Raw genomic sequence first — 14733 nt, 5'->3', positions numbered from 1 at the left:
TGTCCCCCTGTTTCCAAATTGCGATCGTTGGCCCGCACTTTTACAAAGAAAGCACAAACACGGGGACCCTTTCACACTTGTGCTCGATCGAAGTTGCCTGAAGTTCACCATTGAGGAGTAATCGGGCAATTCGGGCAGGAACAACGAGAAATCGAGCTTTCCCAACTTCTGGAGTTTGATCCGACAACTGGGGCACAAACCATTGGGAAGTCGAGGGTCATCAACATTATAGTCAGAGATCAAGAAGTCGTTGATGATTTGGTGCAAAGAGCTACCATCCTTGATCACGGCACCAAACTTTGTCACTCGATCCAGACAAAGGAGGCATATCACCTGGCGATTTTTGGAGTGTTTTTCCATGGCAAAATAAAGCTCTGAACTTAAGCGAAGGTAGATTCAATGAATGAAGATTCGAACATCAGCATGAGGGGACGACGCTCTTTCAATTGGTCGGATAAACTCAGGGTGACTAAATCCTACCGCAACTTGACACCTAGTTTGATCCCAAAAGTAGAACATGGAATAATAGAAAACTTTATCCTCCCAAAATGATCCTCAAAACAACTAATGATTGAAAAAATACAATAAGGACTCAGGTTTATCCTCGAAAAACCTAAGGAAGGGCCAGCAGATACAAATCAGAGAGTTGCCTAATTGGCTAAAAGAGGTCACCCAAAATGAATCAAATGTGGCGCTGAATCGCGTTTCGAGGAAAAACGCGAAAACCATAAGAAAGAAATGGCCATTTTTTGAGCCGTGGAGGAGCTTAATATTCCGCATGCGGCTTCTTTGATCGATGCTGAATATCGCTTAGCTATTGATTTTCGTTGAAAGCATCGTTTACCTAGTATTCCATTGAAGCTAGCAGTGAGGGATATGTCAAGCCAGGTGTTCCCCAGGGCTCCATCTTAGGGCCCCTCCTTTTTATAATATTTCGTTGCCCCGCTTCAAAAGCTTAGTATTACTGCCAGTCTCTCTTCTTATGCTGACGATACAAAGTTAGTTTCTGGTAGGAATGGCCAAGAATCTACTAGCCTTGCAAAGGACCTAGAAAGAATCTATTCTTGGGCATAGATTTCTAGACACTGGATGTCGGACGACCGACCACTGGCTGGTAAAACAGTACAATGGATGGTCTCCTGGGAATTGATTACAAACCGGTTTATTGTACTGTTTAGCCAACCGAGTGGTCGGTCGTCCGACATCCAGCGTCTAGAAATCTATGTCTTGGGTTATGGTGCGTCTACACGACAAATAATTCGGCAAATAATTAGCCATTTGACAAACATTGTTTGGCATTTCACAAGCATTTCACAAACATTTCTCGATTTGAACATGTTTAAAGTTTGTTTGCCCAAGAGCAAAATATTTCATGGACGACAGCATCCTCCCCAGCCATTGGAAGAAAGTGTCCATTTTCAGTAATTATGGAACTTAACTCTTTCGATCCATGATGGTTTATAACAAAGAAAAATGTATTGATTGTGGTTCATTTTGACGCAGGATAACCCCAACTTAGAGTATGAAGGGGCCTGGAATTGTCAATCAATGTTCAAAGTCATCAGATGTCATCCCACCCCTATGGATGGATGGAAGGATGGATGTTGTTGTTCTTCTTCTTGTTGCTGTTGTTGTAGTCGTGATGGTGGTGGTGGTGGTGTTGGTGGTGGTGGTGGCGGCTTTGGTGCTACCAACGCCATCACCACCACTGGCACGACCAACGGCCATCTTCTGGCATTGGAACCAAGATGACTCCTTCACTCTCCGTCTGTTCCATTCGGTCCAGCGTGCTCAATTGGTGGCTGGTGCGAGCGTTTGGCGTTTGTAGAGTATTGCTGCAGGGCTTGGGTGGGACTTGGTTGTGTAGCTGTTTTCAAAGGACCATGGCATGGGGGAATCGGTGTGCCATCGGCAACAGGAGCAGTCGTAAAAGTCGTAGTTCTTGCAATAGTGGAAGCCGTGGAGCCAGCAGCAGCAACTACTTTAGGGTCAGCAGGAGCAGCAGGAGCAGCAGGAGCAGCAGGAGCAGCAGCGGCATCAGAAAAAGAAAAGAGAAAAGAGAAGGAGAGGAACAAGAACGAGGTGGAACGAGAAGAGTGAAGAGTCTTTTATGGATTCCAACGAGACCTTGGTATTAGTACGTGATCGACGGCTCACATTGGAACAAGAAGTGGAGCCTCAGCAGTGTCTTGTTGTTGAATGAGGTATAAACGGCTTCAAAAGTGTAAAAAGTGTTAAAAAAACTAGTCTATTAATGTCACGTTAGAATCGAGGTTTACAGGTAAGGTTCAAGCTTCTTCTCTGGTTCAGTGAAAAAAATCCTAATTTGTGTCATGAAAAATGGAAGTGGGACAACTGAACACGAATGATTGGCTCAGAGAGAATCATGAACAATTCCGAAATCTTTACCCACCAAGCTTTTCCTTCTACTCATAAGCCTTTCGTCCAGTTGTGGGTGGTCTGATACTAGTCACGGCTTTAGGTGCATTCCCAATATGATTCTTGTCAAAAAAAACTAGTGGCTCGATCGATTCTGGATTCTGGATTCTGGAACGAAAAACCTTTCAACAAACCTTTCAACAACTAAAGCAACGTTTAAGTTGCATAACCAGAGACTTCATTAAGTTCCTTGGACAGGTTATCAAATCCAAGATTTTTTTTCTCGTTTCAGAGGCAATTCACAACACCGTGTCCCTGGAGGAATTGAACCCGCCCTTGTTCTCATCATGGGTAGCGCACAATCCCTACCCCACATTGACGGTTTCTCTCGGGAAGAGATGACTCGACTTGAAAAACGCTTTCACAAACTCGATCTGGATCGTTCGGGATCGATCAGTGTGAAAGAGTTCTTATCGGTCCCGGAATTGAAGGAGAATCCGCTCCTTCAAAGGGTGGTGGATGTGTTCGATTCGGATCTCAGTGGTGAGGTGGACTTTAAAGGTAGGGTCAAGCTGAATTTATAAAAGCCTGAATGCTAAGCTCACTCTTTGCTATCTTTTTCTGTGATGGTTGAACCTTCTAGAATTTGTTTGTGGGTTGGCTCAATTTGCGGCTGTACGAGACAACAATGATGCCAAATTGGAGTTTATATTCAGAATCTATGACATGGACCGCGATGGGTTCATTTCCAACGGAGAGCTCTTCCAAGTGTTAAAGATGATGGTGGGCAAGAATCTAACGGATTCTCAGCTTCAGCAGATCGTGGACAAGACCATATTATATTTGGACAAAGACGATGATGGACGGATTAGTTTCGACGAATTTCGCCTCCTCGTTACCAACGGCAACAAGCTTTCGAATGTGACTTCCATCATGACCGTGGAAGTGTAGGTCCAGTGAGTGACTTGCCCTGTGCTTCTCCTCCCCCTTCTCCTCCCACCCACGAGCAACGTTATATTTCATTCCATCCAAATCCAAATGTACATCAAACACCGCCTAGTTCTACTCAACTTAGCAACTACTAATAATACTATTGTAATGAACAATAATTTCTATCAGTAATTGTACTGCATGTACTCTCGTATGCGCGTATCTGCAATAGGTACTACGTAAATGTGCAACAACTCACGCTCTGATTTCACGGTGTCACGGTGTCACACCACCGTCCTTGGAGTTCCCAATCACTCACGATGAACTTGTCAGTGGACAAACACGAGAAGAGAAAGAACGACAGAAAAAGGGGAAGAAAATAAGAATCCGTGGAATGGCTCGGTGGCAGGAGTAGCCATCATCACGGGCACACTGATCTAGCCCCCCCACCCCGACATTATTGCACCCCCACGAATCATCATTCCATGTACTCGTATGTACCAAATTCATCCTCGAATACATGGTACCCGTAGTACCCAACCCCGTGTTCAGAAGCCACTCCCCCTACCCACACTCTCCGGGACAGACAGACTCGCCGAATGATCTAAAATTGCATTTACCCCTCACATGTCTTTGGTTGCGTGCTTATTATACAATCGTCAATGTTTTTTGTTCTGAAAGTGATGATATCCTTGCCGAAGCATTTTTTATCATTCCATGTCGTTGTCTGTGATGATTTCTGATAAAAAACATACAACACCATAATAAAAATGGCCCTAACCAAAGGACATTCACTACCTATAAAATGTCTCACCTTTTTATGTTACAATTGCTAGGTGGCCTAAATTAACAAATTTTGTGCCTAGCGGGTTGCTGCAATACGTAGATATACGTATTTTTAGCTTATTTGCAAAAACGTGTAAGGGCAAAAACCTAATTTTGATGAATTTTGCAATACGCAAAAAAAGGAAGCCCGCCTCGTTGGACACTTCACATTTACTTGGGTTGGGTTTACATATTTCTCCAGAACCGAAGGTAGTATCATCATGTTGAGGGAGGCATGCATGAAACTTTTAATTGTTTAACGACATGAAACCATACGGATGTGTTAGTCAAGACGACAAAGACGACGAGCAAAGCATAACCTTCAGGCAATGAAAAAAATGCGAACTTCGAGATTCTTCATGATTTTAATCTCAAATTAGAGATGGAATAACTTCAATCGATGGGCGTTTTGGCTCAAATGGATGTGACTCAAATCACTCGCACGATCAAGCTGACAAAATCCGTTCCTGATAAGGGATTACACATATCATCAACAAAAATGCCGGTGTACCAAGGCTTCATGTCTTGTTCGGAATCTTGGAGCAGTAATTGCTGCCTCATGGCATAATACTTGATGCAGTGCGTCGCACTATTTCGATAGATATATTGCTGATTATATTGGCTTTCTCCTGTTGCTTTCCTCCTCTCGTTCTTTCGCCTTGGTCCAGCAAATGCCTGGTGTACTATAAAGCATACGCGTATTTGTAAATGCTGATTTACTCGGTGCGTTCGACAGATTTAGGTGTGAATGTGGTTTTTTGCACTGGTCAAAGTTTGATACGTACACTTGTTCCACCAAGAGGACCTCCTCATATGTGAGTCTCATTTTTATGATGATACAGTTGATTTGGTGCGGACAAAACTGACCTTTTAAGATCGATATTCGATGAAATGTGGCATGTTTTTCTGATCCAGTCTACAAAAAGGGCTGTCCGCACAAAGAATACGAGGAACTCGTAGCACTCAGAATCCTCATGGACCTGAAGAAAACGTTCCACCTGGGAAAGAGAGCAAAAGAAAATGAGAGAGAAATGAAGTGTACTGCCTCGAATAATATTTGTCTGTTGTTGTTGCTGTTGGTTTTGAGGTAGTGATGGGTAGCGGCCAACCCATCACTTGATCTCGTGGTGCCTTAGATATATGATAACTCACGCAAAAAAAGAAGCAGTCCACGTGTGGCTGGGACCGACAAGAATCTTGTATGATAAACTGATGTGGAGTTTTTCCAATCAAATCCGAAAAAAAAGATGCCAAGGTTTTGGAGAGGACTTTGAACTTGTCTTCATAGCTGGAGTCGGTCCATGTAAGACGAGAAAGGTTCTTGTGGATCTTCAACAGCAAAGGCCTGGGCAGAGGGAGATCGAGAGCGTTTCCGGGAGTCTTTAAAGCAATTGATCCCCGATGGCCATTGTTTGCCAGGGCCACCACTAAACAATCCTCTTCCTGTATCAAGTGAGGCTGTAATGCCTGAGTCCAAGTTTCAAATTCCTTACTTGGCATAGACCCACAATCTTGTTGAGAGGGATTTGGCAACAACAAAATACCAATAAGGAAAGGCGTCGGAGCGTCGAGAATGTCCCATTTTGATTTGGGTAGCACAGGAATAAAGAGATGTTGCCAAAGTAAGGGATGAAGAAGATCTTCAAGACTATCGAAAGTTGCGCATAGGTCTCTAGGAAATGAAAATAGGAGCGATTGTTTCTCTTGCCTCGCGCCTAGCGTCTGTTTTTGGATCGATCGAGAACATACCTGATGTTATCAGATAGAAGCAGAATCTTCTTCTCTTGGACTGCGGACGAAAACAGGAGAAGGAGATGATCGAGCGATATCCTGGATGAGATCCGACCACTGTTTCGAGTCCTGGGAGAAGAGCCGCACGAGACGGGTAAGCTCCAGGCAGGGCGAAAGCTGCCCATCTGCATGTCTTTGTAAGCTCGGAGGGATTCCTGGTCGAGATGAGGAAGAACCTCAAGCATTGGTTTCAAGTCGGTTCCTTTACCATATTCAAGGCACAATAGATGGAGCACCTAAAATTTACAGCCAAACAAACTCGTTATTTTCTATTTTTCCAATTCCATTATAGCGTTTCTAGCGTCTCAGTCGGGAGATTGTCGACGGAACCAAAAAGTCTACAGGCACAGTACTCAAACGACAAACGAGTGGGTGAGTGAGCAACAATGAAAGTTTTTTAGTTAACCAAGCGGTTGGGAAGGCAGCCGTTCAGTCTCCAAATCCATGCAAGCAAGGCCTTTGATCTTTCAACTTGCTTGTATCAGAGCGAAGTCTCTAAGGAGTGTTCGCACCTTTCATTCATCGTGTTAAGCCATGGAGGTTAAGTCCACGGCAGTTCGAAGCGCACTCGAGCGTTGGAGGACTACATATGGTGATTGTTAAAGCACATCAGACCCTAGACGAGTTAGATGGCGCTACAAGCATTTATTGAGCATCACCTCGCAATCTTGAAGTGAACTGTGTAATTGTATTGATATCTTTTAATTCTAGGCGGCCATTTTACCTTTTTTTTCTCGTGCCATATTTGCATCCTGAAACGAGCTAGCGGGCAAAAACATGTTGAGTTTTGCCAGCAGTTCAGCCCAATTTTTTAGGGCAACTCTAAGCGATCAAAAATCCATCAGATAAAAGGCAGGCTTTAATGAACTCGCAACCAAATGATAAATGGGGTCCAAAATTCAATGTGTCTCTGTAAAAATATTAAAGTTTAAATACTATCTGCCACTGCCCATATTTGCAAAAAATAGAACGCCATCTATCTGTCAAATTCTAAGAATAGAATGTAACCTCATGATTGGACGCCCTACAAAAAGATTAATGCTCAGAGGTTGGGTGCAATCGTTTGGGGAGGTTTTCGATCCACCATACAAAGATAGGTCGGTGGGTACTTACATACCTCTGAATAGAGCTCCTTATCATCTCTTTGTTTGCTGAGAATACACAATGCTAATGGGAGGCACATCGAATCTCCTTCAGGTATAATCCTCCGACAAAATCCGAAACTTCTTGTTCCATTGCGCTGTGTAAGGATGATGTTGTAAGTACCACTGAAAGCTTGTGTATGAGGAGACCAAGAGTCAGAATCAGGAAAACATAGATCCTCCAATCCATTGGGGATAATCCACTGAAAGAACAGAAGGTAATGGTTACCACTTGCCACTCGGCACAGACAACAGCGGTAGCCCCAACAACAACAACAAAAGTAGTACCACTCACAACAACGGCACCACCACCACCAAAAAAAGCAACAGGAACGTAATTCCAGAGCACATGGAATTAACCGTGTGATGGGTCATCTGGGGACAAGGCTCGAGCGGGGGATATCCATTTGGAAAGGTAGAAATCGTAACCCCACTAATAACCCTTGAGTCCAACAAAATGAATTATCAGAAACACAATTTGCACGTGCCGATACATTTGAGACTGATCTTGACAGTGGGTTTTCAAGGCACGACATGTATGTACATAGTGGTGGTTAGGGCAAGGCAAGGCACAAGGCAAAAAGGTATCAACCATCAAAAGGGAAGAGGGTGGAAAGCCAGACGGAAATTGAAAGAAGCCATTGGTATGACAAAAAATGCTATTTGGGTTGCCTTGATAAATCTTAGCGAAGGTAGCAAAGAAAATGTTGAAGTATTATTTTTATCACGAGCTATAAAAAAACATAGCCAGAAGTTTAAAGTCATGCACCAGCAGCGCAATTATTGTTGGTCCCATGGGTTCAAAATTGATCCAGTATACTCCACGAAACCCAGAGTCACCCATTTCATGTTATTCTGATCCCAAGTGTCCAGCACAACTCAATGATTAGCAATATCATGCTTTATTCTAGCAGATGAAAATGATTGGTAGTATGTATTGTAATCTTACCTCCGGAGGATATTTCTCCTTGATAAACGGGATATACTTGTCTACCAATTGGTCATGATGAATACCACAAAGAAAGACAGCAAGGATATCTTTACTAGAACCGACTTCCTCTGATCTGGACGAGGATGATGATGATGATGATGAGAGTGTTGAGGGAGATGAGGGCGAAGAAAGAGAAGGAGGATGCGATCTAACATGAGTTCCAAGTGGGAGGAGCTTTGTTGTTGATGAGTGACCACTGTTAATTGAAGACATTGAGGGCAGGCTCCTTCTTTTGATTGAAAGTGAACGTTTCTTCAGATGTTGGTAGATGGACCGTTTTGGGTTAAAAATAATGGGTGCCTCTTTAGGCATAGGACAGCTTTTATAATAGCTTTGAATTAAAGCACCGTAAGACATTATTTGGAATCACTTTCTTTCAGGTGTTCAAGACAATGACGCTTGACCAGCACGATTTTGTAATCATGCTGCTTATCCTCGAAGCTTGGGTTATCTTTAGATGATAAAAAGTTGCTCGAGAATGTTACGAAATAGCATTACTCATGTCAAAATCTCTAGTGCGACCTGCCATGAATAACAAACATTGTGAATCTGAGACCGTTAGTATTAATACCGCATGAAACTTGAATGACCTTTAAAATTGAAGAACTGTACTTTGACATATTCTCTCAAATGAAGGTCAACCTCTTTAAAACTAAATACATCGGTGATAAACGAAATTGTGAACGAAACTAGAGCAGCCGAGCGGTCTGATAGCAGCGCGAACAAATCATCTTTCCAGGTCTCACGGGTTTAAATTCCTGCGCCGACATTTCATATTTAATAGTGTTAGGGTAACGTTAGCTCACTTTCCAAGCATTAGAGATTACTTACTGATGGGTCGAATCAAGCTTTTGAAGGCACCAGTAAGTCAAAGCGCTGCATTATAAAAGGACGACATCTGACTCAAACGCCACCTAAGAAACTGAGGAGTAGTAAAGGTGAATCAAAAATATTATCCATCATCTTCAATTATTGTACATTCATGTCATTCTAAACGATCTGGCTCTTAAGTCAAATTATGAATTATTTACTACCGTGATATGTTGCTTTGTATATTCCATGACTATGTTTTAAATGTTGTGCCATTACTAATACCCAAAATGGGCCCTAAATCGCCATGCATGAAACTATTTGTATTAAAAATCATGTACGTTACATATATATCCAATTAGACATGCTTCACGCAATAAATACGAATTGATACCTTGAGAAGAAGACAAAGAATCAATACATGTATCTTGAAGTCAATATTTTTCAGAATTTCATAGTGAAGAGATAAGGATTTTGCTTTTCTATTCAGAATCAGTATTGTTGCTTTTTGAAGTTGGACAGATGTTAGGTGGCGGTTGAGCCAAAAGGCGGCACATTGTAGTCTAGAACTTTGCTTCAGCAGTAGAATTGGGCTTCAAAAGTTCGACGTTACCCATCGGTATTAGAGAGGTCCCTGCTTTGATTCTCCTGTCCTGCTCCTCTTCTCAAAAGGAAGTTTTACACGCTAACCACCCTCACAGACGGAGAATCGACCTGAGATACGGATATGACACTGCTTATCAGAACAGATTGAGCTGAGCAGGACGAGGCCTCCCTCTTCGACCCCAGTACCTACCAAAGAAGGATATCAAGATTTTGGCTACTTTTAATTCATTTGAATCCATTCCGACATCTTTTGTTCATAAGGACCTACTATTAATCAACATTTCAATCATTCGCCTCCTCCCACCTTTATTTGATGTCGGTATTAGACAAAAATAAAATATCCCTATTCTTATTTGCCCGTGCTGTCTCGTTGACTCGCTTCGATGTGCTGAACCTGCCCTTGGATTTGCCTAAATGCGATTACACTCCAATTTTTTCCCTGTTCCTTTGGGTTTTAAAACGGTATTCTTTTGAGAAAAAAACTAACCACCCACTAGTTAGTTTTCTTGAGCTCCATGGTAATACTCCGTTAGATCGATCCCCTTGGCAATACGCTAGGCGAGAGCAACGTTGTTTCCTTATCGAGTGACTAGATTATGAACAACCAAAGGAATCCATAATTGACCCTCTACTGCTATCATTTTCATTGGTTTCCTTCAGATGCTTCACTTTTACATTGATGATCAAAAATTAGCTACTTGCAGGAACGGCCAAAATTCAAGTAGTCTGGGAGAGGACATCAATCGAATTTACTTCTGGTCGCTTAACGTAACATGACCTTGAATGGCATGATATTCCGTCTCACAATCTTTAAGTCAACGTCAGTCTACTTGTAGAAAATACAGGCCATGATATTGATAATGCCTGGTGCCTGGTGCCTGGTGTCTTCTGGTATCAATTTTTATATGCTCAATAGATGGTACTTTCCCTCTTGTGAGTAAAGAGGATATAGGGCACTGACTATAGGGCACATGACCAGTGTGGTAAGGCAGGGGCTAAAGAGACTCTAAAGAGAGGAAACGACACGGCTTTCCTTTGCCCGCCAAATTAGGCCATTGCGTTGAATTAAGACAGTAAATCTAGTATCAATAAAACAAGGTTATCCGTACTACATAGTACATTTAAGTATTTTTAGTTAAATAATGATCTCTTTGAGATACAACTCTGTTCATATACTAAATAATTCTGAATTAATTTTAAAAGTCAGAAGAATAAATGAAATATCCATGAACATTACATTAATCAAAAACAATCAAATTGTCATTCAAATCAGTGAAAATTGGCAAAACTAGCTCGAAAACACGCATAGAGAGAAAAGCAACAAGAATCATTTTATTAGTTGATGAGGAACCTACACTGACAAAACATAAAAGAAGTGTATGAAATAGGCTACAAAGTACAAATACAAAAATGTCAACAAATCAGAATATCTGGGATGGACAATTGATAATTTTGTCTTAATTCACACATTTGACAAAAACATCAAGCATAGGTGAAAAGTATATGGGTTGCCTTTGAGTAGAGTTTTAAATTAGGAAGTTTACATAAAAGGCAGACATTTATTTAAGGGGCATAGAGTAATAACAAAGTCCAATTCAAAAGATTTCAATTTGAATTTTGGACTCCATTAAACTCAGCTTCCGGCAAAAGCATCCAATAAAGTCAGATAAAAAGGAATCATGTTTGTTAAGATACATAATTGCATGATTATAAAGCATTCAAATGAGTTCAAAGAGCAATATGTAGCTCAGAGCTACAATATGCCTACTTTGGGTTTGAGGGGCAATCCCAGAGTGAGAGCTATAGTTTCATAACAAGTGGACCAAATTACTTGAAATTTGGTCAAGATGTTCCTGAATTAATTTTCTTCAACAAATATTACTAGCAAAAAATATTGACTGATTGTGTTTAGAGCCAAACTCGTGCTTTATCAAGAAAGCCTAATTAGCACTTTTCAGTTATTGTGCTTCAAGACATATTTGAAGTCATTTTAAGTATATTTACACGCCTAGTTTGAAGTGCATGCCATTAATCCGCCGATGCCACCCTCACCAAGTTCCTCAAACGATACCTGTGCGTGCCCCAATATGCCAATAATGCATGGACGCATTTTCTATGCGAAACCGAGTCCCTCACCATCGGGCTGGCAAGGTTAGTGTCCAACAGTGTTGGGAACCTGACCTTTCCGGAGGTGATGTCCGGACACAAGTTGTCCTTCCCGGTCAAGGACATTAATAACACCTTATTTGCCTTGGCCGACATCCCTTCGGAGTATTGGCGCTCACGTACCTTTGTCCGGCTCCCGACCCAATGCCATCAACGACGGGAGCTGACAAAAGATCTGTTCAATCTGACCCACCCACTCTACTGCAATAACCAAGATTTTCATCATTTACCTCTCCCCACCTGTTTATGTACTATCTGCAATTTCCTTCTTCACTTTTTTCATGTGCACTGAACCAATCCTAGTAAAACTCACTGTGATACCACACTCTAGTCAACTATTTTATCAGTCTTGACCATTTTATTCTTTTATTAATCGATTTTTGTATATGATATTTATACATTCAGTTTTATACATTTTACAATCTGACATGACCAAGAGTCGTAATAAAAGTTATTTATATTAATGGTTGCAAAAATGATAGTAGTAAAATATTTTGTTCAATAGTTCTGCCAGTTAAAAACCAAGGTCTTTTCTTCATTGGGACTTGGCTTCTTTTTCTTCCTCTTTTCATTGCAGTGCCTTTTCTCCTTCGTTTTCATTCTGCTTTTTTCCCTATACTCTATTTCATCCACTTTGATTCTTGAGTGGACATTCAAAAATTTCAGCACCAAAAGTTTAGGCGTAACTTGGCGGGAAAGGATTGGTGATCACAAAAAGTGGGGTTTCCTTGCTTTAGTGTCCTTGGGTCAGGTAGCATTTTCGATGCATTTTTTTTGAAAATTAGCATAATTTCAAGGCGGCAAGCATCTAAATATGTTTATTAGTATTATTGTGCTAAAAAAAATCCTATATGACCCGAAAAGCAGACAAAACTCGCATGGAAATCGGCTTTGGCCGTGCATAACATTATTCCTCTTTGTATCCATTTGCCATTCGTGAAATTATTACACAGTAACCATTCAGTAATGTTTCATTGGAATGCCTACTTTACATAAAACAAACCATGTGATTGATTTTTATTTTTACTCACACAAAACCGTGTGCCTTTGTTTGACTTTTGGTTGAATTAAATCAATGCAACTAACATCATTTTCTATTTGCATCTCATTCTAGAGGCTTTAGCCAAATCACTGTACGTACCCCATGTTTAAGCACATACAAAGATGGTTTACTGTTGTGTGTTGGTTAATGAATCAAGGAATTAATTGAAATGGTCAGTGCATATAGAAGGACCAAGTCACAATCTTTAAGCAAACATAAATATGTGTTAATTTCATTGTATTTTCCCTCACACATTTGAGTCTCACCAATCCACAAGGGACAAACAGAGCGAAAACTACTCAAAAAAGAAAAGGTAAACAATTTACTGCAGCTCTAGGTAATATCAACATTTGACCCATGATACTGAAGTATACATCAAACAATACAAAAATAATATCACATTTGAATGACATAATTTCAAACAAGAACAATTTTCAAAGTGAACTGGCTGATTGCCTGAAAGTGAAAAGTGAAGTAAAAGATATTGTTGCAATCGTGAAAAATAGATTTCACGCTAAAATAAAAATTGTCGCATTTTCATCCTGCCCTTAACACTCCTAGGGTTCAATCGAAGTAGAACGTCTTACTGTATCATTTACACAACTGCATCATGTGTTTCCTATTAGATTTTTTCACTTTTCACTTTTGTTTTCCTATTTTTTCCCAAAATGAAACATTTCAAATACTTGCCCCAACAACAATCCCATGAAAAAGTGACAAATATTGACTAATTTTGACACTTGAATGCCTTAAAACCAACATGAAGCCTTTGTTTTTTTCTGAAAAAAAAATTATTCTAGCATTTTTGAAATGCAATTTGCAGTTTTTAGCATTGGTTCCTCACGAGCCAGCATCACCATCCCCACCTTTGATTGCACCATAAGCCGAAGTTAGAAAACCATAATAAACTCGCTATTGAAAACCTTCAACCATTTCTCAATGAGTGCGTCAGTTGGCGCTTTACATCATCGTACTCTTTATGTTACGGGGCACTAAGAAAAGTATTAGCGCCATGTATTATAATTCTAATAAAGGGCACTAAGTAGCACCATATCTAAATCAAACGGGTCGTGACAAAAAATTGTACCCTAAAGTGCTATTCATGTGGTTTCACCTTCTCTTTAGGCAACCTTGAACGTGCATTGAATGTTTCAAAAACCATTTTTGAGCCCCGTAAGAGATAATTTACATTGAAAACTCTAAAGTCTGTTCGGAAATAGAGCTATCGTATTTTTTGAGCACGAATTGCATGAGATTTTTATTCAAATTTCAATGAAAAGTCGTCGATATAGCTTCTTTTTGTTATGTTATTGCATTTGATATTGCCGCCATGAAACCCTAATCAAGAGAGTAGAGAACGATAAATTGCAAAGGTGACGTTTGGGAATCATTCTTTCCTATTTTGGGGTTCATGATTGCAGAATGTTTGCAGAGAGCTAATAAATAAATAAAGCAATGTCAACGACTCCTTCAGTTTCAACTTGCTTAAGGCTAACTGACAATAGTAGCTAGAAAGTTATTCTATCATATTATCTCTATTGTAAGGCATGCCAAAGGGCTTTTGAGCTTGAATAACAATACAAGGATTAACGTTCTACCCTGAGTTTAGGGTGTCGTATACTATTCAAAGCCAATTCTGGTCATTGAAATGGAAAAAAGTAAGACAAAACGGACGATTGTAATCCCAAGCATCATCCATTTCTCACAAATAAGGGTCTAAAAACATAAAGTTGAAACTCGGACAACAGGCTCAGAAATGTTTTTAAAACATTCAAACCATGTTCAAGGATGCCTTGAAGTAACTAAAGCCATATCTCTAGCCCTTAAGAACACAACTTTTCGCTGTAGTTAATAGTAAGGTAGAAGGGTCGTTCAGTGACATGTGTAATGTCAAGTCGGGTGTCCCATAGGGCTCCGTATTAGGTCCTCTCCTTTTCATCATCTGCGTTGCTCCTCTTCAGAAGCTTAGTAGTAAAATGTCAGTATTGTAGGAATAACAACGAAGTGAATTACAAAGGTCTTAAAGACTTTATTTCCTATTGATTGTGTAT

The 14733-nt window shown here is 40.5% G+C and overlaps 2 protein-coding genes across 5 annotated transcripts; one reads left to right on the top strand and one right to left on the bottom strand.

The window, feature by feature from the left end:
- The first annotated feature begins 2042 nt into the window (after positions 1-2042).
- LOC131877597 (calcineurin subunit B type 1-like) lies at positions 2043-4115 on the top strand. Of its 2 annotated transcripts, none has more exons than XM_059223311.1 (3): positions 2043-2204; positions 2672-2940; positions 3023-4115. In XM_059223311.1, the coding sequence occupies exons 1-3, from the start codon at positions 2200-2202 to the stop codon at positions 3328-3330; spliced, it is 582 nt and encodes a 193-aa protein (XP_059079294.1). In that variant the 5' UTR covers positions 2043-2199; the 3' UTR covers positions 3331-4115. The 2 variants fall into 2 exon arrangements, with proteins under 2 accessions (XP_059079294.1, XP_059079304.1); XM_059223321.1 differs by having other exon boundaries at positions 2047-2281.
- A 365-nt stretch (positions 4116-4480) lies between these two features.
- Positions 4481-8493, bottom strand: LOC131884947 (DENN domain-containing protein 2C-like). 3 transcript variants are annotated; one of them, XM_059232865.1, is made up of 6 exons: positions 8017-8493; positions 6650-7270; positions 5884-6161; positions 5287-5806; positions 5002-5132; positions 4481-4817 (listed from the first exon to the last, which is right to left on the bottom strand). In XM_059232865.1, the coding sequence occupies exons 2-6, from the start codon at positions 6674-6676 to the stop codon at positions 4748-4750; spliced, it is 1026 nt and encodes a 341-aa protein (XP_059088848.1). In that variant the 5' UTR covers positions 6677-7270; positions 8017-8493; the 3' UTR covers positions 4481-4747. The 3 variants fall into 3 exon arrangements, with proteins under 3 accessions (XP_059088848.1, XP_059088840.1, XP_059088831.1); XM_059232857.1 differs by having other exon boundaries at positions 4920-5132; positions 7043-7270; XM_059232848.1 differs by having other exon boundaries at positions 7043-7270.
- Between the last annotated feature and the right edge of the window lie 6240 nt (positions 8494-14733).

This window comes from Tigriopus californicus, chromosome 1 (assembly GCF_007210705.1).
Source record: "Tigriopus californicus strain San Diego chromosome 1, Tcal_SD_v2.1, whole genome shotgun sequence".
In the NCBI taxonomy this organism is placed as follows: domain Eukaryota; kingdom Metazoa; phylum Arthropoda; class Copepoda; order Harpacticoida; family Harpacticidae; genus Tigriopus; species Tigriopus californicus.
The sequence above is the reverse complement of the archived record's forward strand: the minus strand, read 5'-3'. Positions and strand labels throughout refer to the sequence as shown.